The sequence below is a fragment of the Nyctibius grandis genome, chromosome 1 (assembly GCF_013368605.1).
Source record: "Nyctibius grandis isolate bNycGra1 chromosome 1, bNycGra1.pri, whole genome shotgun sequence".
Taxonomy (NCBI): Eukaryota; Metazoa; Chordata; class Aves; order Nyctibiiformes; family Nyctibiidae; genus Nyctibius; species Nyctibius grandis.
The window spans coordinates 101,655,715-101,683,320 of record NC_090658.1 but is presented as its reverse complement, the minus strand read 5'-3'; the positions used below and the strand labels follow the sequence as shown (position 1 = coordinate 101,683,320).

General features: G+C 38.0%; 1 protein-coding gene across 1 annotated transcript in view; it reads right to left on the bottom strand.

The window, feature by feature from the left end:
* EYS (eyes shut homolog) overlaps positions 1-27,606 on the bottom strand; it is a 1,023,158-nt gene that overhangs the window by 555,651 nt on the left and 439,901 nt on the right. Inside the window, 3 exon segments of the mRNA XM_068405393.1 lie at positions 19,693-19,838; positions 20,513-20,620; positions 21,666-21,762. Of these exon segments, the coding sequence (XP_068261494.1) occupies positions 19,693-19,838; positions 20,513-20,620; positions 21,666-21,762 (351 nt within the window).

Below are 27,606 nucleotides of genomic sequence, written 5' to 3'. Positions count from 1 at the left end.
ACAGAATTTTGTGTAAGAATAAAGTCAAACACATACTACCCGGAGAAGAATGCATGATAAAAAATAACTGGTTGCTGAGGGAGTATCTGAAAATGGAAAGGAACAGTATATGAGGCATGGTATACATGATAATAAAAAAAAAAATAATGTAGGTCCTTCTATGGGAACTGAAAATTTTATATCCAGTTGAAAAGAGCCATAACTGAGAGGAAGGAGAGTTGTCCTTTCAGAATCGCTCAGCAACAACTAGTTCTCTTGTTGAAGTCAATTTTAGCATCAACTATTATGATATGACTACTGACAACTACTTCTGACCATTCCATGAGATGTCATAACAAATAGACATTAATCAAAAAATCAATTAATAGATTTTTTGTATCGATGTATACGATGGACATTAATGTATAACCAATAATGAAGCCAATTATATATATAAAAAAAGATTGTATAGCGTACGTGTAAGGAATAAAAATATTGCTCAACTTAAACATGAGCAGAAATACTACAAACCATATAGCAGAGCATATTTAAGTTACAGAAAAAAATTAACTCATTTCATAGAATCGTAGAATGGTTCGGGTTGGAAGGGACCTTAAAGATCATCTAGTTCCAACCCCCCTGCCACAGGCAGGGACACCTTTCCTCTAGACCAGGTTGCTCAAAGCCCCATCCAACCTGGCCTTGAACACTGCCAGGGAGGGTGCATCCGCAACTTCTCTGGGCAACCTGTTCCAGTGTCTCACCACCCTCACTGTAAAGAATTTCTTCCTAATACTTAATCTAAATCTACCCTCTTCCAGTTATTGACTTGTGCACGTCTGTTTTGTACCTGAGGAAGGTTATTTCCAGCCCCCTGAAAGGTACACATAAAGTGACCAAGAGCTCATTATCTGCCTTATCGATTTCATCTTACACCTTAACATGTCCACAGACATTTTGTATTGCACAAGGCCAAAATTTGGTCTCACAAATAATGTGGAAAGAACTGCTTGCAATGGGATTTGCCAGTTTGGCACAATCGTTAGTAAATCAAGAGATGGTTATGCACAGGTGTATCAGTTTAGATTTCTCATCCAATAAAGGAAAACTTACTTTTAAGAGAAATGTCTGCATTCTTTTATTCTGATCTGGCTTCTTTAGGAAAATGTTAAATAAGAACTAATGTACCTAGTTAATTCAGGTGTACTTTAATTATTTAAAAAGGTCTTATGTGCCTCCAGAAATGGAAACAGTATGATCCATGTAAAAATGCATACATTGCTAATTTAAAATAGACAGGAAGCATAACTGATCTTAATATGACTCTCTTTACAGTCATACAATTACACATTTAGATAGTTAGAAATATTATTGGTCTTGAGATTCCTGAAACTGGAAGCTGAATCAGAGCAGCAAAAGTTACCAGGAAGGTAAGGTTTGAATTTTTCACTATTCATTTCACACTTGTGTTTTCCAGTGAACAATGACTTGCTGAAAGATCACTTCTTCTACTTTAGACTAGTATTAATTGAAATAACATAGTTATGTATATACTGACAACACCTTATGTCTGCAAAATTAGGGCAAGAAAATGATAAACTCATGCAATTTTTTGATACACATGCAGCCCATGCAAAGCCAAGTTTCAGGAAACTTGGGCACTGGGATTACGTGGTAACTGTTGGAATTACTAGGAAGAGATTAAATACATCATAAAGGCAGACAGACTACTACATGCGCACTAGACAGTGCAAATCTCTTTTACAATTGCTTTGCCTCTTTCAGGATGATAGATTTTTGTAAGCAGCAAAGTAAACGTGTTGAAGAGGAGTTAATGCACAAACGCAGAGCTGCACACCTTTTGCCTGCCAGTGCAACCTGAGGACTCTTCATAGTTCATAATTTCGTATAAGGTCATTTCTACCAGAAGCATTGGGATTAGTACTGCTCAAATTAAGGGAGATTTGTTAAATAATTTCAGCATGAGAGCGCTAAACCCCAAAAGAAGTAGAAAATTAGGAGCAAAAATATTTTCTAACATGCCTATGTATCATAGAAATTGTGAATACTAATGGTAAAGCTTGCGAAAAACTTCTACATTTGTAGATGAATTTCGGGTCCTAGTACCATACTATATGAGCTTATAGGGGCTTAATTAGTGGGGTTTTTTAAACTCAGAATTTTTTTCACCATTCATCTAACAGTTGTCCTCGTTACTGATATAACTCCAAGAAATATATAACTGTAAACAATTACAAATCACCAAGAGAAGTTGTGGAAAAACACTAGAATATGATACTTAACACTGGTAGTTATGTACAGCTTCAAAATCTTAATTTGGACAGATAGAAAATATGTATTCAGATATGTTCCATCTTGACCATGATCAAGAACGGTTACTGATCATTCCTAGCTGTCTTTTTGCACAAGAGAAAAATATAATAATACAGAAAAAATATATCAGTTAAGCTATGTGGGATCAAAAGCAATGTAAAGATAAACTGGTATATAGAAAAATAATGTCATAGCATCTCATAATTAAAGCAAAAACAAGCTGGGATGAGTACTAGGTGCAAAATTCAAGTATTTTACCTATTACAGGAAGATGTGGAAGATACATCTTGAAAAAATATGGTACGGCATCAAATAATCTGTAATAATTTCTACCAGCTATAAATTTATTTCCATGGCTTTTTAAATACTTTCTATAATAAATACATTTTCTGAATACACATATGTACAAAACCACAATGTAAATAAATGCTTTAGTCTCCTTAGAAGACATTTTTCAGGAGAATTTGTCTTTCATCTCCGATAAATTAACTTTGATACAATGTGCCCCAATCACCATATTCTAAAACAAGCACCTTACAAATCTAGAAATACGTTGGCTCTTAAAATTAGTAACTGATCGCAAAGAACTAGTACTCATTTTGTCACAGTGGCATTAATCTTGTGAACAGCATGATGCCCTTTTAACACCATTTTAGTACTGCCTCATTCAGCGTGTTATGAGTAAACAAGCTGTAACAAAAGTTTTCTAAGTATGCTGCATGAAAAACTAGGGTTGATAAGGTTGCTGAGCTTGTTTTTGTTGATTTCATCCTAAGTAAGATTTATTATAGCATAGTGACTAATACCAGAGATTTAGATTTTCTATTTCTGTTGTATTTTGTATCAGTAATAGATTTATTTCAGGCAATTATTTCACCTTCCTTATATTTAGTCAAGGTAAATTGGTGCTGACTGGACTGCAGAAAACTTGAGTTGTTGCAAACTATTTTGAAGTAAGTATTTTTTATTTTGTTTAGACAAGGTTTGATTTCCACTCTGGATGGGAAAGTGAAGAGAACTTTACAAGATAAGACTAGACCACAAGAAACAAAGTAATTAAGACAAATACAGATTGATTTGCTTGATCTAAAACTTTTAAGATTTGTTTTCACTAAGTATCAATTTTGGATCTTAGATAAGTATGCATGGCTTTTGAGAACCGTATCTGCCTGTTTAATTTAAAAGTGAATGCAAGAACCAGAGGGATTAAATACAAAAACATCACCTGTAGCTTGTACTGTCTGTTATTTAGATACTTGAACTCTAGAGTAGAGCATGATGAGACCATCGGAAGCAGCAGTCTACCTAAGCAAGTTACTTCTTGGCCTAATGCTGTGACTAGTCATAGACAGCATCAGATCAAGCATCAGATCTTAGTGATTTGAACACTTTCTGCTAAAACTAATACAAATTCAAAAATTCATAATCTTGTGACAGGTGAAAGGGAACACACCATATAGAGCCTAGGAATTTAGTGACAGTCCTATTAATGTTTTAACAGTCTGATATTCATAATTATCAGTACTGAAAAGTATTGATATTGAAATGGTTAAAATGGTTATACCAAAAATTCCCCCAAACCTTGCCAATATCTAACCCTTACCACTGGTGGTATGCTCACGCTTCAAATGTCCCTGCTGGTCTAAAGTGTGACACTACGGTTTATTCCCAAAAATTATAAATGGGGGTGGAGGGAGGGGCATCGCAAGGATCTGCCAGCACCATGATGTCTTTGCCAGGAGGACTGTGATGTGCCTGGTGGAGGATTTCTTTCTTCTCTTTCTTTGATGGAACATGATGTTGATACTTTCTTCTTCCCCTAGTCTTGGGCTTTGCTTGGATTTCCCTTTATACCTTTCCTTGTCACAGCCCCTTTCCTTCTCCCAGGCTGCCAGCTGCAGTCTGGCAGTGGCTTCCAGTCCCCCCAGCCCCAGGCACACAAAGGGCTATGGTTTGTCAGGCAGTGACTGGGGGGCAGGGTGTCACCCCCTCCCCAGCAGAGCCACCTCAGACCTGAAGCTGGAGCAGGGAGGCAGCAGTCACTGGGCCCAGCGCAAGGGTTAAACCAGCGACACCCAGCTCAGGCCATGGCAAGGCTGAGCCCCTGCACTGTTGGGTCAGTGCACAGCCAGGGCCTCCCCTTGCTAAGAGCAGAAATCATAGTTACTGGATTAGAAAATGATAAAATCAAGCTATACCTAAAGATATCACAGTTTAGAATTATGATTCAGTTACAGATGAATAAACTTACAAAAAGGGATGGAGAACAAGATAAGTCTGAAGAGAGTGTAAGTAAAATCTATTAATTCATCTCTGAATATTGGAAACATCATGACAAATATGTCATAGTCATCAATATTGCCAGAGGAGGTGACATTGTAGCTGGGGAAGCTGTAAATATCAATTCAATATTTACAACATTCTAACTTTGATTTTAAGAACATAAAGTTTAGTATGAGCAATTAGTTCATTAAAAATGAGAAAAACTTTTAAAACTAAAAGATAACTGAAACTTTTAACTGAAAGACAAATTTCTAAGAAGCGAAGTCTTTCTCATTTGAACTAATACAGTTCAATACGGAAAAGAGAACTGTATCTGTAAGTTGTATATACAATGTATACATTTCATATACTGCATATATATATTAATATAAACACACACATATAGTCTTACAGAGAAATACCCATGTTTTTTCAGTATAGTCACTGTTTATTAGCTACTTTGATTTTAACATTGTAATATAAAATGGAGCGTAAAAATAAAATTAAAATAAGGGAAATTAGAGAGCTGAACTATGTGGTAAAGGCATCAAGAAAAAGATGTTCTAGCATCATTCTAAAATAATATAAGTATAGTTTTGTGTAAAAACTATATATTCCCATTTACTTCCTTATCATTCTATAACCTCAATGCCTCCAGATTATACTAATATTATGATTATTATTATAGCTTTTGATTTTCTTCTCTATTAGGCATGTTTTATGCAGTCTGTAATAGTCTTATTTAAAACTGAAGCATTTATGCATTTTTACAGTCAAATGATAATAAAAGTCAAAGTTTACTGTATAGCTAAAAACTCAACTTGTCTTTTTCTTCTTGAGACACAAGGAATCACACTTACTACTAATAAAGCAATGTATTATTCACATTACAGTTTAAATGTCCCATCAGAAATGAGAGCAATACCGTCCTTGGAGGTTTTCCAGACCCAACTGGACAAAGCCCTGAGCAGCCTGGTCTGTCCCCATAGCTAACACTGCTTTTATCAAGAGGCTGGACTAGAGACCTCACAAGGTCCCTTCCAAACTGAATTATTTCAAGTCAGGAATGAAATTTCCCTTGGTAGCTTGACCTGGTAGCCTAGTTAATGGTAAAATGCATTGGATGAAAAGTATGCAATGGGTGCACAGAGCAGATGACAATGCAACAAGAATTTGATCATGGTTATATGCAAAATTTCTTGTGAATAGCATGTATTTCATCATAGCCTAATAATTTTCAAAATTCTTATGCTATTTAATAACACTCTGGTCAAATTCAACCTCCCCCCAAGAAATCCAAAACGAAAGTATGTAAAAAAGGTAGGCTGCTTTTTTTTCCATTTAGATTGATGCTAATCACACACTGAGACTCCATGCAGGCAAGCCAGAAGTACAAACACTTGGAAATAACTGGAAATAATCTTAATTACTAATGAGAAAATGTATTATTTAGAATACAGGTATGCCTTGAGTAGTATATTTAGGTGCTAATGTTTGGTTCATTTAATTACTGTAGCACAACACCTTCACTATTTGTTTCAAATGAGAACTTGGCAACTTAGAATAGTACTTAAGGCTGACTGCAGGGAAATACAACAGATCCAAGCCATGTAATCAGTGAGACCCATACATTTTTCCACTATGAACTAGGAAAAAAACCAATGGGATTGCTAAGATAACTACTACATTCTTAGCATGAAAGGTCAACCCATTCTACTTTAGTGAACAAAATACTCTTCACGAAGTCATCTACTTCTCTGAATCCTGCTGAGGATAAAGACAGAGATTGCTGGCAGAGATAGCTACAGAGAACCAAAAAAATCCATGATGCTATCATGGCCGTGCTTTTCAGAAATAAGAAGCACAACTTTACAGTAACTGTTCTAACATATAGCATGATGAGGTCTGCGAAGTAAAACCATCACTCAGCAGTCATTGCTTTAGATATTTATTGCTGTGACTGACTGAAACATCCACAGGTTTTTAAGTGCTGAATTGCATGTTTTCATCTAACTAGTTCCCAGTCATGAATTTTTGAGTGCATAGCAAAAAAACACACCATCAGAAATAGCTATTACAATATTCTTATTTCATTTGTAACATTATCTTTTACGAATACTACAATAATTTAATATAAAAGATTTAGGCATTAAGTACATTTACAACTTACACAAAGCTCAAAGAAATATCACAGAATCACAGAACAGACTGGCATTATCATGCGTAATGTTCCTCTGTGGTGTTCTAGCATTAAAGCTGCTTAAAAATTCCTTTGTCACAGTATTTGTAGCAGAGCAATTTGTGTGGAAATTGAGCTTTCAATCCCCTGGGCGTTGGTAACTCTTACAGAATAGAAACTCCTTTAAAGCATGCACAGTGGCATACTTGAATACATGCAAAGACCCCTCCAAAGTTACACTTTGAAAAGTTACACTCTGAAAAGTACAGACACTTCCCTAGCAGTAACAGCTAGAAAACAGCTTTAACAGTTGCATCAGGGCTTTCTCAAATTTGTTGTAGGTATAATGCAAAGCACTGATTTTGGCTGTAGAAACCCTAGATAATTTAAATTCTCTAACAGCTAACATTCTAACCTAACAGCTTACCATAATAGATAAGATCTAGATACAATCACTTGACCACAAGCTCTCAAATGTTCTCACTGGATAGTCCTATCTCCTGAATTCTGCCTTTCAAGCAGCTCAAAAAATCTTCAGGGAAGGTTCTACAGCTGCTTTACCCTAAAACACTGATCTGATAGATTATATTCATGAGAAGGTAAATTAGGATGTTACCAATTTCAGTTACTATCTGTTTAGCTGGGGATTGTCTCCATTTTATTAAATGTTCCTGTTCTGTTAAATAGAATGTGTATGTCCTAAGAAAGGTACTTATATGCTATTTATAGTATCATGATCAAAAACATAAGGCAAACCACAGAACTTCACAGTAGGACTTCCGTAATTAGGATATAATGTTTAACAGTGATTCTATTCTTGTGAGGCATGGTTTCCTGGAGGAAGGGATCATTATTATTGTTATTACTATGATTACCTTGACTGCCACTTTGTGGCAACAACACAGCAATAACAAGAATGGTGCCAATATTCTTGGAGGCCTCAGCAAATTCCATTACTTCGAGAGAGGTAACCAGCCTTTCCAGGAAATCCACAAGGGAAGTCAGGTACCAAAAGACTTTAGAAACTAGAAAACTGAGGAAAGAACTATCAGCACAGGTCTGGGTAGCACAACGCAGTTGAGTGTTAGAGTCGCCAAGAAAGATGTGCAAAGCAGTAGCTTTTGAAGGCCAAAAGCGTTTTAGCTATGTTAGCACGGCACTATATCTGGCTTTACCACTATACCTCTAAGGGGAATTAATTTGCCTGGGGCTGACACCATTCTGATGCAGCTAATTTATTTTTTTTTTTTGTGCCATTCAATCTAGCTTGCAAATTTTGAACTGTGATGTATGTTATGCTTACTGCTGTCAGCTGGATGAGTCTAAGGGATCACCTTTTCACTAATAAATTAAAAAACTGTTCTCAAACCTTTCCAAAACTGCTTGATATTGAAAATAATTCATCCTTTTTTTTTCTACTTAGTATAAATGATTAATATTAAACAGACCAGCTGCAGAAAGAGCAAGGATGTGAGAGAGGATGTATCACCATAACCTTACATTATGTGCAAGAATTAGATTCAAGACTTAGTTCTGTCAGAATGGAGTGGCGTATGCAAGAAGAAGCAGAAGTCATTTGTAACTCTCTATTAATGTTGTTGCACTTAGTAACCTCGATGAAGGTGCAGGAAACTTGGAGGAAAGTCTGTGAAAATCAAATTAGTATTTTCTCCCAATCCATCATACCACTTTAGGCAATGGGTACAATGGGAAATGGGTGTAAGCCCTAACATGTACATGACTGCATGAACAGTGTCCTTTTTATCATTATAAAGTGGTGTCTTCTACATTGATGCTATTTATAAATAACACACTGTTTCCTGTTTCTTTTCAGTAGTCACAAATAAGAAGCAGAGCTAGTTCTATTCCTCTTTTACTGACTCCTATAAATCGAGAAAAAGCAGCTGGTTCTGTTTGAAGATAAATAGTAATTAACTGTACAACACATTGGTGAAATCACCTTAGAACTGCTATACTAAATACATTGAAATTAGACAGTAATGAGCATGAAGAACAAACACTTCACATTTAGATTTTTTTTTGCCAAAAGACAAGGATTTTCCTCCCTAGGTGCACAGATCTGTAACCCAAAACAATTACATTTTACTAAACAAGGGGAGTGTACTGTCATCCAAGTTCCTAATCACCAGATTTAATTTGTATACACAGTGAAAGTTGTTGCCAAACACTCATTACGAATGGGCTGTAGCATCACATATTTTGAGCATAATCTGTAAAAAAAATTAGCTAGTTACTGACTTTGTCTCCTTAAGGGCCAGAGACTTTGCATGCACTATAGAGACCTTTCTTTCTTACAAATAGGATTCTTAGCTGTTCAGTAACTTCACTGCTTTGAAACTACAAATATATTTCTCTAGCTTTGTAGTTGGAGGTCACTGCTATATGGTATAGTAACCTTTACAGAGCACATAAAATAAATGTTTCCTCAAATTAAAAAATATGTACTGGAGTATCTTCTCCTGATGCTGAAGCTGTAAATACAAGATTTGAAACAAAATTATCGAACGGTCACATCTAAATAGTGAACTTGGGTAACAAAGGTTAGACACAATAACCTAGCTTGGTTTCTGTTGTGGCACACAGAACACTGGGCCAAACATAAATTCCTGTGTTCAGTTCTTGTATTCCTTTCCTGTAATTCAGTACCCTCTGGGCTGCATCTGAGGGTGCTGAGAAAGCTGGCTTACATCCTTGGAAGGCTGCTTTCTGTCATGTCTGAAAGGTCATTGAAACTGGGGAAGGTTCCTAGTGACTAGGAAAGCAAAACATTGCACTTATTTCCCCAAAAAGGCCAAAAGGATGATCTGGGAAACTGCAGACCAGTAAACCTCACTTTAGTCCCCGGGAAGATCATGGAATGAATCCTCTTAGAAGCCATTTCTAGGCAATAGAAGGAGAAGAAGGTGACTGGGAATAACCAGTATAGGTTGAGAGCAGCCGTGCAGGAAGGACTTGGGGTATATGTGGATGAAAAGCTGGACATAAGTCAGCAATGTGCACTCGCAGCTGGGCTGCATCAAAAGAAGCATGACCAGCAGATCAAGGGAGGTGATTCTGCCCCTCTACTCTGCTCTCACAAGACCCCACCTGTAGTACTGCGTGCAGCTCTGGGGCCCTCAGTACAGGAAAGACATGGATCTGTTGGAGAGGGTCCAGAAGAGGGACACAAAAATGATCAGAGGTATGGAACCCCTCTCCCATGAAGAAAGGCTGAGAGAATTGGGGTTGTTCATCCTGGAGAAGAGAAGGCTCCGGGGAGACCTTATTGACTACCTCAGACTTCCATGTCTTTGTAACCAGGTCCCCCTCCCCTCTGAGAACCAGGCCCACTATTTTATTGGCCTTCCTCTTGCTGCTAATGTACATATAGAAGGCCTTCTTGTGGCTTTGCACATTCTTCTCTATTCTCAGCTCTAGCTGAACTTTTCCTTTCCTAATTTCAGCTCTGCACACCTAGGCAATGGCTTCACATTCCTCCGAAGTAGCCCATCCCTGCTCCTTTTACCAACTGTGTGCTTTTCTGAATCTGAGCTAAATCAGGGGTTCTCTATTCACCCTTGCAGGCCTTCTGCCATGCCTTCTTGACCACCCTCTTCCTTGAGCAAGGATGAGCAGTAATTGGAACAAAGCTGCTACCAGACTAAGATTTAATTGGTTGAAGTATGGCTTAAGGCTGTAGTTAGCAGAAGGTAAGTTACCTTGACAGGAAAATGAATGTTTATGTCCTGACCTTGGCTCTCAGGAGAAGGAGAAGGAACTAGCAGTCTACCCATGGCACTTCAAGCCAAATACTTGATGAGGTTACACATTACTATGTTCTTTCTGGCCCAGGAAATCTTTGCTGAATAGTGTTGAAGCTCAACAAGTACAGCAAAAGTGTCCCCTCTTTTCCTTACAAATCACACTAACTTATGGCATGGACATCATAGCACTTCTCAGGAAAATGCATAAAGTAAATTTGCACCTTCATGATGGTGTGTTCACTGAACCTAATATTCCCAAAACTTGTGTGAATGCTCTAATCATTAAACTAAAATACACACACCACTACCTCCACATTTAGTACAGAAACCCAGTTTTGTCAGTATAACATAATAAATTTGTTCTTGGCATGCCAATCGGTTTTGGCCTCTCTTGATATGTAAGCTGCATCTTGCTTTGACATCTCAGGGAGTGTACCATGAGATTCCTTCCCTCTTACTCTAAATAAATAGCCACTTCAGTTAGTAGTGTAGTTGCTCTTCTTCCTGTGGATATCAACAGCAAAAAATACAGACAGAAGTTTGAGGAGTGCAGATGCAATCACTGCCAGAGTCGGCTGGCAGTACAAAACTGAAGTAGCTGGGAAGGTCAAAAAGATAAAGAAAACTTCTCTACCTTTTCATTGATTAGATCTTGTGGGACTTTTTTGTTAGGTCAGCCCATTGTATAAAAAGCAGAAGCAGAGTTTTCATTGTCACGTAGACAAGATGAACAGCAGTTTCTGAAGCCCAGGATAAGGAAGGCCGGGGCTCAGAGCTGACATTAAAGATAAAATACAAAATGAGTTATTTAAGCCAAGGCTTTGACTTGGTTTAATATACAACTTAAGTGCACTCTTAGTCCCTTCCAAATGTCAGTTTGTACTGACCTCATAGAGAAGATAAGACTGTAACGGTAGATAGGAGATTAAGAGAATAGCTATTTAGAATTAAGGAATAATTACTGCTCTGCAGAAATGATGACTGAACTGACTGAACCTTCACAGTAAAAAGTGATTTCATGCTATTTAGTGATTTTTAGGCATCTTTTGGATCAGATGTCCAGTAATTGGCAATTTGAATCAGAATTTTGTATATACCTCAGTTTAATACATATCCTGGTTTAGCCACTGAAATCTTATTTTGAGTATTGGGTGGAGGTGTCAAGGTGTTGGCAGGGGCAGGGGTGGGGAGCTGCAAGGAAGCTTCTGTGAGAAGAGACCAGGGGCTTCCTCATCCTGGACCCAGATGGCTCCAACAGACCCATTACAAGACACAGCTGAGCCCCACAGCCACAATGGTGGCAGCTCTGTGAAAACGTATTTAAGAAAGGGCAAAACACTGCACAGGCAGAGTGAGGAGAAGGGAAGTGAGAAATGATTCTGTGAATGGGAAAGTCAGAGGTGCTTCAGGTGCTGGAGCAGGTATTCCCCTACAGCCTGTGGAAAGCACGCTTGACACAAGCAGGATATCTACACTGTAGCCCATGGAGGACCCCACACAAGAGCAGGTGGTTATTTCCTGAAGGAACTGTGGCCCATGGAGAGCCCATGCCAAAGCAGCTGTATCTTCAGTGACTACAGACTGGGGAGAGGACCCACGCAGGAGCAGGGGAAAAGTGTGAGGAGGAGGGAGCAGGAGAGAGGAGCTGTTATGGATTGACCACAATCTCCTATTCCTCATTTCCCTGTGCTGCTTGGGACAGGGAGGTAGAGGAGTTGGGAATGAAGCTGAGCCAGTGAAGGAGTGGGGGTGAGAAAGGGGGGGAAGTGTTGCTTTATTTTGCCTTTGTTTCTTACCATTTAAAAGTCTGCTTTAATTGGTAACAAAATATATTAATTTTCCCCAAGTTGAGTCTGTTTTGCCTGTGATGGTAACTGGTAAGTGATCTCCCTGTCTTTATTTTGACTCATGAATTTTTTCATCTTTTTTTAGTTCTCCTGTCTTGTTGATGAGGGGGTACTGAGAGAGTGGCTGGGTGAGCAGCTGGCCAAGGTCAATCCAACACATTTGAGGAAGAAAACCTTCAGTCTTTGCAAGAGATCTTGGAACTACTTAGTTAACCTCAACAAAGAAAATCAGAAAATAAAGACTTAAGAATTACCAAGTCTGTCAATGAAAGCAGTAATGACTTGGTGACCCTACAATCCTTTCAAATGAAGCAATTAGGAATTATCAAACAAAATTTTACAGTCAAAGAACTTGTATTCTTATTAATCTCATTTTGCAGCAGACTTAGTGACCCAGACACTTATGGTTTATACTTGAATATAAAATAAATTTTTCATGAACATGAAAAATATTTCACTTGAGGCATGTCTGAATCATCTGGATTATACTTTGATATAAGGTTGTTCAGATGGTAAGATTTATAAAAAAAGAAATGATTAACACCTCAATCATGAAAATGACCTTCAGGGTAAGTGATTGTAATACATTATGTTTAATTACTTACTCATTTTAAGATGTTATATTGTGCAGCTGAAGAGAAAGTAATATTAGTGTTTTAATTAACAGTTTTCTAATATCAAACTCAGTGGAATACACATATATGTATTTTTTCTTGTTTTGTTCTTTACATAACTATGTACCAGTGCACATTCAGAATGCAACATCACATTGATTTGTGATAATGAAGATATAGCTATACTTACTGATTATATTTCCTTATTTTGCTTTTAATTTTAAATTGTTGATTATGTCCCATTTAATTTGTAATTCCACAGTCATAAGAGTTCCACTTGTTTGCACTGTATCTTCAGATTCTCTAGCTAATGTTTAGTAATCTACCAAGCCAAAATTAAATCTGACATAGCCTTTGATTCTCCTTTGATTTCCTTAGACTATGAGCAAATTTCCTGTATTTACAGTAACATTTATGAAATCAAAGGATTCTGGAATCATATTGAGAAAAACAGTCCCTGAGTAAGACATATTTAAAAGGGTATCTTAGTCATCTTTTAGCACTATGTAAGCATGGTGTTTTCTTACTCAAAAGATCTATCCTCTATGTACATTAAGTCTCGTATTTGGTACATTACAAAGCATAATGTTTAGAGTTGCTTGTTTCTTTACATCTACAGTACAAATTCAACAGTTCGTGTTACAACCACTAACATTCATCACTGGAGCCAACAAATGGCTGACCGTTTAGACAAAACGGGTTTTAGATTCAGTGACTCGGGAGACAGCTTTCAGTTTTATGTTGTTAGATATCTAACACTCTGGTACCACCAATGTACAAACAATAGGCAGTAACAACTGTCATCTTGAGTAAAGAGCTATTCTACCTAGGACTTTCAGCTAGTGATTTTCTTCACAGTTAGTCCTATAAACAAGGCCAGATTCTCTCACGTAAAGATGAGAGAATGGAATGAGAATGATCAGATGGGAATTAAAGAGTTCACAGAATTTTGTAGTTAACTGGTTATCTAGAGACTCTATACTGTGCTACTATTAAGTTTCTCTGTGGTGCCTAAGCATTGAACACCAAAAGTACTTTTCCAGGCCTGTGTCTTTCAACATGAAAATTAATGCTGTTTCAAGTAAATCAATATTTTTAGCAATGGAGTGTAGAACTGGGAAAAACTAATGTTTCTGTGTGCTTGGAAGTGAGTGGTCAAACTCATGTAAGGAGACAGCTCGTAGCTTCAGTATGCTGAAATCATAGATCTGAAGGAACAATGTGTCTGCTTACAAAGATCCCTTCTGGGCAACAAGGATGATGTATACTCTAAATATACTGTTGCTAAGGAGGAAAAGAGGTTATCAGGTTATTTTCTGAAGTATCTAGGGTGAGGACTTTAACCAGGGTTTATTAGTGATATCTAGGGTTTAAGAAGACCATTGTTGCTGCCAATTACATCCTGACAGAAAGGATACACCTGTGCATTTGTCATCTCAACTGTGATGGCTTTTTGTAAGAGTCTACCTGAGCTGCAAAACAGCAGATTTTATATTAGCAGTGTTGAGAAAAATTTTAATAGTTAATATATTATTTTGAATGTATTTTTGTTAATCTGCTATTTAAAATGAAATAAAATTATCAACAATGTAAAATAAATCCAAAATAAGATCAACTTAAGGAAAACTTAGAATTTTGAGATACGTTACCTGCCAAAATTTTAGAATCATACAATTGTTTTGTTGGAAAGGACCTTTAAAATCATCGAGTCCAACCATTAACCTAACACTACCCTGTCAACCACTAAACCATGTCCCTGAGCACCACAACTACACGTCTTTAAACACCTCCAGGGATGGTGACTCCGCGACTTCCTGTTGAGTCTGTTATCAATACTTGATAACCCTTTCTGTGAAGAAATTTTTCCCGATATCCAATCTAAATCTGGCACAACTTGAGGCCATTTCCTCTCATCCTATCACTTGTTACTTGCGAGAAGTGACCAACACCTGCCTTACTACAACCTCCTTTCAGGTAGTTGTAGAGAGCAATAAGGTCTCACCTGAGCCTCCTTTTCTCCAGACTAAACAACCCCAGTTCCCTCAGCCGCTCCTCACAAGACTTGTGCTCTAGACCCTTCACCAGCTTCGTTGCCCTTCTTTGGAGTCTCTCTGGCACCTCAGTGTCTTTCTTGTAGTGAGGGGCACAAAACTGAACACAGTATTCAAGGTGCGGCCTCACCAGTGCTGAGTACAGTGGGACAATCACTTCCCTAGTCCTGATGGCCACACTATTTCTGATACAAGCCAGGATGTTGTTGGCTGCCTTGGCCACCTGGGCACACTGCTGACTCATATTCAGCTGGCCATTGATCAACACCCCCTGGTCCTTTTCCTCCAGTCAGCTTTCCAGACACTCTTCCCCAAGGCTGTAGTGTTGCATGGGGTTGTTATGACCCAAGTGCAGGACCCCACATTTAGCCTTGCTGAACCTCATGCCATTGGTCTCGGCCCATCGATCCAGCCTGTCGAGATCCCTCTGCAGAGCCTTCCTACCCTCAAGCAGATCAACACTCCCACCCAACTTGATGTCATCTGCGAACTTACCGAGGGTGCACTCAATCCCCTTGTCCAGATAATTGATAAAGATATTAAACAGAACTGGCCCCAATACTGAGCCCTGGGGAACATCACTTGTGACCGGCTACCAACTGGGTTTAACTCCATTCACGACAACTCTTTTGGCCCAGCCATCCAGCAAGTTTTATCCAGCGAAGCGTACACCCATCCATGAGCAGTCAGTTTCTCCAGGAGAATGCTGTGGGAAATGGTGTCAAAGGCTTTACTAAAGTCCACGTACACAACATCCACAGCCTTTCCCTCATCTAGTATGCAGGTCATCTTGTCATAGAAGGAGATCAGGTTAGTCAAGCAGGACCTGCCTTTCATAAACCCGTGCTGACCATGCCTGATCACCTCGTTGTCCTGTACATGCCGCATGATGGCACTCAAGATGATCTGCTCCATAATATTCCCCAGCACCGAGGTCAGACTGACAGGCCTGTATTTCCCTGGATCTTCCTTCTGGCCCTTCTTGTAGACAGGTATCACATTTGCTAATTTCCAGTCACCTGGGACCTCCCCAGTTAGCCAGGACTGCTGATAAATGATGGAAAATGGCTTGGTGAGTACTTTCACCAGCTCTCACAGTACCCTTCGGTGGATCCCATCTGGCCCCATAGACTTCTGTGTGTCTAAGTGGTGCAGCAGAACTTACAGAGCAGAGATCAGTGTCTAAAGACTGCCTTCTCTAAGACATTAAATTACATGATGACCAGAAAAAACATGCAAAATGTCTGATGAAAGTTAATACTTATTTAAAATAAGTTTTTATAAATAAAATGAAATTCAGTAACGTAATTTGTCCCAACTCATTTAATGTATTATAATTTGTTCCCAGTTTCCATTCTAATTTATAAATCTATATTTTAATAATTATAGTCAATGATTAAAGTTTGCTCTGTACAAATACACTAAAACAGTTTTAAAATTCAAATGATTATTGAAATCAATACACGCTGTTATGTATCTTTACAGATCATCTAGTCCAAACCCCCTGCCGGAGCAGGATTACCTATGTCACACAGGAACGCGTCCAGGCGGGTTTTGAGTATCTCCAGAGAAGGAGACTCCACAACCTCTCTGGGCAGCCTGTTCCCAGTGTTCAGTTACCCTCACTGTAAAGAAGTTTTTCCTCATATTTATGTGGAACCTCCTGTGTTCCAGCTTGCACCCATTGCCCCTTGTCCTGTCAAGGGATGTCACTGAGAAGAGCCTGGCTCCATCCTCATGACACTTGCCCTTTACATATTTATAAACAATAATGAGGTCACCCCTCAGTCTCCTCTTCTCCAAGCTAAAGAGACCCAGCTCCCTCAGCCTCTCCTCAGAAGGGAGATGTTCCACTCCCTTAATCATCTTTGTGTCTCTGCGCTGGACTCTCTCTAGCAGTTCCCTGTCCTTCTTGAACTGAGGGGCCCAGAACTGGACACAATATTCCAGATGCAGCCTCACCAGGGCAGAGTAGAGGGGGAGGAGAACCTCTCTCGACCTGCTAACCACACCCCTTCTAATACACCCCAGGATGCCACTGGCCTTCTTGGCCACAAGGGCACACTGCTGGCTCATGGTCATCCTGTTGTCCACTAGGACCCCCAGGTCCCTTTCCCCTCCGCTGCTCTCCAACAGGTCTGTCCCCAACTTGTACTGGTACATGGCATTGTTCTTGCCCAGATGCAGGACTCTCCACTTGCCCTTGTTATATTTCATTAAATTTCTCCCCGCCCAACTCTCCAGCCTGTCTAGGTCTGGGAGGAGCCACTCCTCCCAGTTTTGTGTCATCAGCAAACTTGCTGACAGTGCACTCTAATCCCTCATCCAAGTCATTAATGAATATATTGAATAGTACTGGTCCCAATACCGACCCTTGAGGGACTCCACTAGATACAGGCCTCCAACTGGACTTGGTCCCACTGACCACCACTCTCTGGCTTCTTTCCTTCAGTCAGTTCACAATCCACCTCACTACCCAATGATCCAGACCACGCTTCCTCAGTTTAGCTGCAAGGATGCTGTGGGAGACCGTGTCAAACGCTTTACTGAAATCGAGATAGACCACATCCACTGCTTTACCATCATCTATCCACTGGGTTATGTCCTCATAAAAGGCTATCAAGTTGGTTAAGCATGACTTCCCCTTGGTGAAGCCATGTTGACTGCCCCTAATGATCCTCTTATCCTTGATGTGCCTAGAGACAGCACCAAGGACAAGTTGTTCCATTACCTTTCTAGGGATGGAGGTGAGGCTGACTAGTCTATAGTTACCCGGGTCCTCCTTCTTGCCCTTTTTGAAGACTGGAGTGACATTCACTTTCCTCCAGTCCTCAGGCACCTCTCGCGTTGCCCACGACTTAGCAAAGATGATGGAGAGTGGCCTAGCAATGACTTCCGCCAGCTCCCTCAGCACCCGCGGGTGCATCCCATCAGGGCCCATGGATTTGTGGACATCCAGATTGCTTAATTGGTCCCTGACCCAGCCCTCATCAACCCAAGACAAACTCCTCCTCTATCCTGACTTCCTCTGGGGCCTCAGGGGTCCAGGGCTCCTCAGGACAGCCTCCAACAGTATACACAGAGGCAAAGAAGGCATTCAGTAACTCCACCTTCTTTTTATCCTCTGTCTCCAGGGCCCCCACCTCATTCATCAGTGGGCCTACATTGCCTCTAGTGTTGGTTTTACCTGCAATGTATTTGAAGAAGCCCTTTCTGTTGTCCTTGTAAATATACTAAATATACTATACTCTTGTAAATATACTAAAAGAATTTGCATCAGTAAATAACTACTTGTAATAGAAAACAATTACTACAGCTGATTACAAAAACCTCACAAAAAACACCCCAACAAAACCCAACATCCTATCCTTGTTGCTTAAATGTGTTAGGGAAGAGAACTCAAGTCAAACTGCTTAGTTAATATAGAAGAATCATAAAAGGAAAGCACACCTGCATATTGCTTGCTCCTTTTCAAATTAGGGTCTCATAAGCCCTTCAGGTATAGGTGTCTTGTCTTTTATGAATATAACTAGGAATTCTTACAGAAACATATACATAAAGGTGAAGACAACTGTTTTAACATCTATTAGTTAAAATTATAAATACGCAGCACCACTGCCTAATGAACCAAAGTTTCTGTGATACCCAAGACGTACTATTCAGAACACAGCCCTTCTGAAGAAAATATTGGGGCAGGGGGGGAAGCTTTTAAAGTTTTACGCAAGAGAATTATACAGATTTTTCCAACTGTTGCTGAAATGTCAAGGATAATTTTGAAGAACACTGCAGAAGTGGTATGTAGACTAAAGTTTGTGGTGAATGGAAGAAGGACATACAGGTATTCCCAAAACTGTACTTGTTCTTCATTCTGTGGAGAAATTACATTCCTCTCAAGTGCAGTGTATGCAAATTGCTGTCCTTTCTAGTCTTATGAATTATGTGGTATTCATCACAGGCTGGAATAGGTAGGAAAACTCATCTTATGCAGAAAGAATGCAGAAATGATACAACTTGAGGCAGATGACTCTAAACATTTCTGAAAACAGAATCCTATGACCCCATGTGTTTTCAGGTTGCTTAAGCTGGATGTATCAAAACATCATGTATGAACTACTTGTTCTGCAGCACACAGAGCATTTAAATAAATGTCAACAACATTTTAGAGAAATTTTACTACATCTCTATCCATTAAAGATTTTGTTGTTAGTTCTGTAAAAATGTAAAGACTAACATTAAAGGCAACAGTGTCAGTCCAAGAGGTCAACAAAGTCAAAGTTTTACCACGGTTCTGTGCAAATTCAAATGACAAGGTAGCATTTTATTATGTTTGTAAAATTTACTCTGTATTTATGGTATTTTTTTCTTGGTTGAATTCAGAAAACACTGATTTTCTTTGCACTATACAATCTCTCTTTTCACGTGTTTCAGCTAAATATATGCATGACTAAAGAAATAATAAATCAAGCCTTAATGTAAATAACATCTTGAGCTACTTCGCAAGAATTGGATTAAACTCTATTTGAATTAATATTGATTTATCCTCCAATAAGTAGATGATCCTGTGTACTCTTCCTTGATTTAGTTGAGGCCATTGCTATAAAATGAGAAACATGTAAAACCTGTGAAATAGCCTTCTCCACTGTGGTAGACAGCAGACCATACCTGTGAATCCAGGGGGGCAGAAACACTGATAGCCTCCAAGCCTGTTAATGCAGCTTCCTCCATGCAAGCAAGGCAAAGTTTCACACTCATTTACATCCATCTCACAGAGAGACCCATAGTATCCAGGTGCACAACTACAGATGAATCTTCATAAAAGGGAAAATCAGGTTAAGTCAACAGAAGTAAACAACATGATCTATTCCAATATTCTGAAACTATACGTATGTCCTGATGTCAAGCTGGTGTCCATAATCATCATCTATATTAAAATAATTAACAGACTTTTCTCATTTCCGTGTTTCTGAAGCAAGCAGAGCAATTTACTCTTTTTTAAATTAGTAGAAAAAACGTGCACAGTAATTTTAGCTTAAGGTATAAGGAATGACTTAATGGCTATGTTCTTTTGACACAAGTCTCTTGAGTAACTGTAGAGTGTCGTGGAACAAACACAAGATACAAATTTTTCTCTTGCTTACACTTAACTTTTAGTAAATATTTACATTAGAAAAGGTCATTGTTGGAAGCTGAAAAGAGAGATGTAGTGATCTAACTGAAGATTAATTTTCCTCTATTTCATTCTTATTCCACATAAAAAAAACCCCCGCCATATAAAGAGGAAAGGAAGAGTTGTACTGAAGACAGTTTCCCTTCTATTTTCTTCTCAGGACAGATAAGAAACAAATAGCTGAGTCAGTAGCACTTGCCTACCTTATTTTAATACAGAATCCTTGTCATATGCTGAAGGTCCCATCCAAACCTCAAGGCAGCAAGTAGACTTTATACACAAAGAAATCGGGGAATTGCTTTTCATGTAACTAACCTGTTTACAAGATCCAGGCAAGTTCCATTGTTTTTGCAGGGTCTTGATAAGCATTCATTAATCTCCACTTCACACAGTGTCCCAGTAAAGCCATGTTGGCAGGAGCACCTAGCAAAAAGGATGTCACTGTATTACTTTTTAGTTTAATATAAAAAGATTCCAGAAAAATGTGGCAGATTTTGAGAGATATGAATTAGGTGGTTCCAAAATTATGTTTGTTTTTTTTTCTGATCATTATAAAGTGCTGTACTTTAACAAGCTTCGTAAGTACAGTGACTGCAGGCCAGGAAATAAGATTTTTGCCATTACTAGTTGAAGGCCACAGGCTTTGTGCTGACCCCGCTGTGCAAGGGCTCAGAACTTGCCTTGGCCTGAGCTGGTTTTCACTTCTTTTGACACCTGCCCTGGAGCCAACTGGCTGCTGCCTCTCATGCTTTAGGTTCAGCTCTGGGAATAGCACCTATGGTGAGGGTGCTACACACTGGGATAATCATGGTGTTACAAAACAATAGCCTTTTGTGTCCATGTGGGCTTGGGAAGCTGGTAAACAGTGCGAAGGAAGTAAATCCTGATAAGGAAACATACAAAAATAGCTCCAAGGGGGCCTGAGACTGAAGATGAGAAAACCCCCACTGTAAACATCACATTTCTGGCAAAGACTTCCAGATACTGGTGACTTGCAGTAACACTGCCAGTTCTTGAGGAAGACTGAAATCACTGATCAAGGATCCAGACAGACATTGTGAGGGTAACCATAACAACAGAGACAAGAGCTAGATAATTGCAAGATTTCTTATATAACAATTATAACTACATCGTTCATGAAGCTGTTTTCTATTAATTTCAACTTAGAATACTAGTAGTATTGTAACTAATAACAACTGTTTATTATATTTTGATTGGATTATTAACATTTTAATTAGCTCTACAATAGATTCTTGGGTCTACATGGATGGTGCACATGTATGTCTTTTTGCCTACAAGATTTTAAGTGTAACGTAACAGTGTAATGTGTCAAATGCATCATAAAAAAAGACATATTACATCACTAAAGGACAGTAAACATAATACAGGCAAAGCACCAAAAGAACAGCTAGATGAGAAATACCCATGTATCATACTGAATATCTGTCATTCAAATAATCTTCCTCACCTGTAATGGTTAACCCCATCCACACAGAGACCTTCATTCTGGCATGGGTGGGAGATGCACTCATCACTGTTAACTTCACAGTAAGTACCTTCAAATCCTGAAACACATATTATATTAACTGTGAATGAGTGAATTATATATATAATGTGAATATAAGGGTCACATCCTCTTGCAGGTTTGGCTGTCTGAGCTCAGGACCAACTTAGACAATGCAAGCGGCAGGCCTGAAAAACTTCAGCTGCCCTTGAAGCTGTTCAAGAAAGAGCTGAGAGAAGCATCAGTGGTGACTACCCCTTCTCTTGGGAGCATATAAGCTGAGGGTCTTTGCCCTTGGTATCTGACCGACCTGCATTGCAGCCATGCGCATGCCTAGCCATGTACCTGTTTATCTGGATGCTGACTTTCGCCTTCAGACTAGCTTCCTGGCTTGCCCTTGGACCTGCCTCATTCCCTGTAGACTCGAGTGGTGATCTGGCATACTATGCTGATCCTGGACACTGTCACTGGCCCTGCCCTGCTTGCCTCATTCAGATACTTTTAGGACCCTTAACAGTGAGGTCCCTGCCCTGGCAGCCTTGGTAAGACTCCTGGCTTACCTCTGCTTCTGGAGCAGCCAGCCCTCACTGCTCCCTGATTCTAAGATCAGCGGCAGCAAGTGGATGCAATGCTAAAAGAACTTTCTTCAATTATTTTTGTTCCTTAACTTCAAAAAATTAATTTCCAGAGTATAAGTGTTAATATACTTTCATGAACCAGAGAGAACAGATTTGGATGAAGCACCTGGCTAAATATACTGGGGAAATGTAACCCATTTTAAAGGACCCATTTTATTGTGTGGGACAATATTAGAAACTAAAAACTAATTCAGTAATTAATATATTACAGAGCGTAACAGAAGTTAGAGACCACATTTATTCAAAGCAGTCAGTAGATGAGAAAAAAAATTTAACAGGTTTGAATATTTAAATGAAGAAAAAATGTAATCAAGATCTTATCTGCACAGCACATTACTTGCATAATACATTACATTTCCCTGTGTAAACATCCCAGAGTATGTACTAAAGAGAAACGAGATTTTTCAGTGATAGAAGAATACTACTTTTGCTCTTAGATAGCATACTACATCTTACAATGTTCACATAAAGAAATGTTCTACTAAATACACAGTTGTGTTAAAATTATATACAGTGGGTAAACTATAGCTACTTAGCTGAATTTTGCACAAATTGAATAGATATGTTTCAACTGATGTAGTAATGAATCGATTACAATTAAGAAACTATTTGCACTGTAGTGACTATAATACACATGACCCCTGACAGCACTCTGACTGAGGAGCATTTATGGTGTTCATCAAAGTGCTTTTGAACACCATTTAGATATCAACATTAAATTAAAATAACTATAAAAAAAGCCACTGAAATTCAGTGTATATTATTATAGATACGATGAAGGCTTTACTAGATTCTCTATCAAAATAAGAAGTAAAAATTATCAGTACTTTTTTAGATACTGACATAAGGATAGTAATGACTTTTATTGTTATACTATGTATTTGTGGTTTCCAAAGTACTTTGTGAAAGCAGGGAAATCATGAAAGATCACAGTTAGCCCATTTTTATCTAGAGAAAATCATTACTGGAAAAATTAAGTGGCTTGGTCAGAGTTGTAGGGAAAGCTGTAGGGAGACATCTCTGCTGGCACTCCAATGTATGATCTAAAAATCAGCCCACATCAAAGCAGCTGGTATTTCCTTCTTACCAGGATTTTTTCTGTTCAACAACTTTCCTGGCTAGACCTGACTGAAATGAGTCCTGAATATTTGCTGAAGGTTTCACAGGAGTGTCTGCTACAAAGCTGGAAAATAAAGCCTGGAATGTATCTGAAACTAAACCTTCAATTATAGTCACTTATACTCTTATGATGTTATTAGTTTTTCAGAAATATCTTTGAGTGTGAAGGGATACATACCCTCATTTATTTCCTATTTGTATGACGTTTCACAAAAACTTTGTAAAAGAATTGTCATAATAGGACAAAAATTCTCTGTCCCAGTAAACTGCTTTGAAGTAGCTCCCTCAGCACAGGCAACCTTGTTATATTCTGGTTTAGTTTATTATTTGCAAATGGGACAGAACCAGAGTCAATGATCCAAATACTCCTCTTATCTGTAGCGTGTGTAATCTGCACCTTAATACTGTAACTTGAGCCTTCATCTGTATTTGACTGAAGTTTGATTAAGGAAAAAAAGAAAGGTAAAAGGACTATAAGTTGGGCTGTGGCATGCTAGTTCAGTGTTCAGTACGAGACCTGGTTACATCAAGTAGACAGCAGTCACTGACAACACACACAAAATAATCAGGAGTTGTTCTTTTGACACAACACCCCAGTGCCACTGAATAACAGCAGAAAAGATGATAACGTGTTTCTCTAACCCTAGTTTGATTAAGAAATTGGAGGGCATAGTGAATGTGAGAGACCAGGACCACACGACCATTTGTAGCCAACTTCCTTATGTGTGACCTCTCATTTATTTGTAATGTTTGACATTTCTGAAACTAAGTTTTGTTACAGAGTAGAAGGCTATGTCAATGGGCAGGGGAAATGGGACTTCACTGAAAAGTAGTACACAAAGTAAACCTGTGTAATATAAATAACTCGCCAATACACAGGCAGCTTCTAGATTTATACGGTAATCAGAAAAGGGTGTGAAGCTAACATAAAGTAAAACTTAAAAACATACTAACAGAACTTACATGGAATAGCTTCCTATTCTTTCGTGATACTGTATAACATTTGAGCAAGCATCTTTAAAAAAAAAAAAACCACAGTTGTCAGATTAAAATACATAAAAAGGAAAATGGAGGGCATTCATCATTCTGCTTCTGCCTGCTGTCCCCACTTGGTTATGGATATTTTATAGTCCTTTTGAAGTGAAAACATAAAGCACCATTTAGACACATTTTTTGATTGCAATAGAGCACATTTTTCCAGACCGTAGCAAAATACTGCTACCTTGAAAAGACGTAAAATAAGTAAACATATAGCAGGCATGCTACTTTATCTATTATTTCTACAAATGGAGAAAAATACCATTTTCATAAAAAAATTTTACTGGTTATCTACATCATCATGATATAAGCAATATGTGTGTTCAATTTACTATTGAATATTGTCTTTTTTAAATTCACATAAATTAGCTCAGTCCTTTTTTATAAAAAAAGTCAATCACTTTTTTCTTAATGACATATACTGTTAAAAATTACATAAAACTATTTAGATGATTTTTTGATCCACAACAAAATCTTTTGAACTCATGCAGTGACTTTTTCTAAGAAATTTTTAACCTTGTCAACAATTCTTACAGAAGATTTCAGTAAAAACTTCTGCTTTCAACTAAAACGGTTAATCGGAAACACTCAAATCTGCTTAAAAGAACCTGAAAAATACTAGCAGTGTTATTTAACTTTATTTCATTTATAGTTTCTGCATGTCTGTGCTGTAGTATATTTATAATTTATGAAGATTGTACAAAGGATGTTTCAATAAAAGTAATGCTAATAAGCCAATTCTAATTCACTCCTGATATAAGTTCTCAGAGTAAATTACGAAAATAAAGAAGTGTAACACTGCACATTACTCGTACAGACAGGAGAGGTCAAACCTCAAAACGTATACTGCAATGTTAGGATTAAAATATTTGTAAAAAGTTCATTTTATGACTATACTTGGACAGACAGCAATCATACTACTTTCAGATACAAAAGAATACTTAAAATGCTCATAGCTAACTGGTTTAAGGAAAGAATTACCTTGGTAGTTTATTTACATAGTGATTGTTGAAGCTATGAGACACCTCATAGGTCTAGCATGCATGGACTCATATGTAGTTCTTGTATTTTCTGTGATAGTCAAGCACAATTTAAAGTGTAACGTAATACATAGGTTAATTTCTATAAGCTACAACTACTGCCAAACATAGCTGTGATCTTCTGGGATACTTAAACTAAAATTAATGTATGGATGCAATTTTTACAGTAATGTAGACATGTTTCCTAACTATTTTATGTGTTGCAAGAGGAAAGAAAAAAAGACTGGGAAACAGATTTAAAAAGTTTTGACATCAGATATACTACTCAAATAAACATTTTTCTGTTGCAAAGAAATTTGCAGTATGTAAAAAAGCATTCACATAATGCAGCCAACAAAACTTTAATGCTTAATTTGTAGTTTATACTGTGAATACAATTAATTCATTTGGATTATAAAACACAGTAATTTTTATTTTAAGCAAATTATTTTGTAAAGTGGTATATTACTTGAAAGCCTGAAAACATGCATAGTGCTGTAATGTATTGTTACTGTAGCAATATTTAGTACTATGAATAGGAAAGTAATACACACATTTAAATGTAACTACTTGCTGCCTTTGCTGCCGCAAATGAATCAAACTTAAGATCCAAACTGTAAATCAATAGCACATGTAAATGATGTAGCTCTCCAGCCATATACTTTACAAGGAAGCTTTTCCACATGTCAAATCCGAGCGGCACATTAAAAATGCAGTTTTTGACCTTAATGCTTTTTATGTGGAAAACCTGAAAGTTTTCTGAACTCAGTTCAAACCAGTCTGAACATCTAAATGAAAAGATGCATCTAATCAATGAGGAAGAGCAAATGGCACACATTGTCACTTGTGAATACAGAATTCCATTACATACTTGCTCAAAATTTCCAATACTAAACTCAAGAAACAAGCAGCAGCTTTTTTTTTCCAGGTGGCCAATATAAAGGCTAGACAAATGTCATTGTAAAGTCTGACAAACAAACAAAGGGGTTTTATTTATCAGACCCATTCTACAGTACTTTTCCTGCCACATTAGAGAAACTGAAGATTTAAACAGAATCTCATTGTATTACCACTTATCCATATGGGTTTTTTAAAATCATATTTAGACTACTTCATTTAAAACATTTATTCATCATTTTAGGGCAAATGCATAGGTTTTTTTGAGGAAGTGAAACATATCTCAGAAATGTCAACAGTTTTCATAGTAACAGAAATTTCAAGACTTTCAGAAATTAACAGAGACGAAAAACAATTGAAAAACATTGCAATTCTTTGTGTTAGACAAGTTACTTTTATTTCTGTATATTTTTAACAGTTCAGGTAGCATGAAAGTTACTTTAATAATGAGGTCTAAAAATACCTCTGTTCTACGGAGAACGTCACAAAAGCAGCTCATCCAATCTCAAGCCCAACTTTTCTCATACTGAACATTAGCACTAGTGAGTGTGACAGTACACTCAAATCTGCTTGCAATTTATGTGCAGGCAGAATGATATATTCATTTTAGTTTACAGAAATTCCAACACCCTGTGGTAGTTTTGCTGTCAAAGGATGAAGCATTAAATGCTGTTACTCAAGATGGGACAGATCCTATTGTTCCTTCTGTTTCTCTGAAATAAGGAAAATGGCTACTGCATGGCTCAACTCTGTATATGGGACTTCTGTGAGCTGCAAAGTGCAGGCATATGCAGAGTGTAGAAGCTACGCATCTGCTGTTATAGTTATGGTCATTTTCATCTCCTGCCTTTCTCTTCCACTACAGTAAATTTTAATTTCTATTATTAATCCCATTGCAGATAAATATTACAGAATTTATGCCTGCAGGTAACACAGAGGACTAATGGGATTCTTTCCCCATAAGATCTCTACTGTTCTGTTCATCAGCACGGTATCATGGATTATATTCGTCTCCTTGCCGAGAACCATTTATGAACCAATGTTTGCAAGCAGCAGAGATACCACAATAGCCCCATAATCATTAGTATAGGTATTTAGGTTATTCAGTATTGAAGCGGGGCGGCGGCTCACCGGGTGTCGGGCAACGGCCCGGAGTAACGACACAATCTCAATGTGAGTATGGAGGTTCTCCCC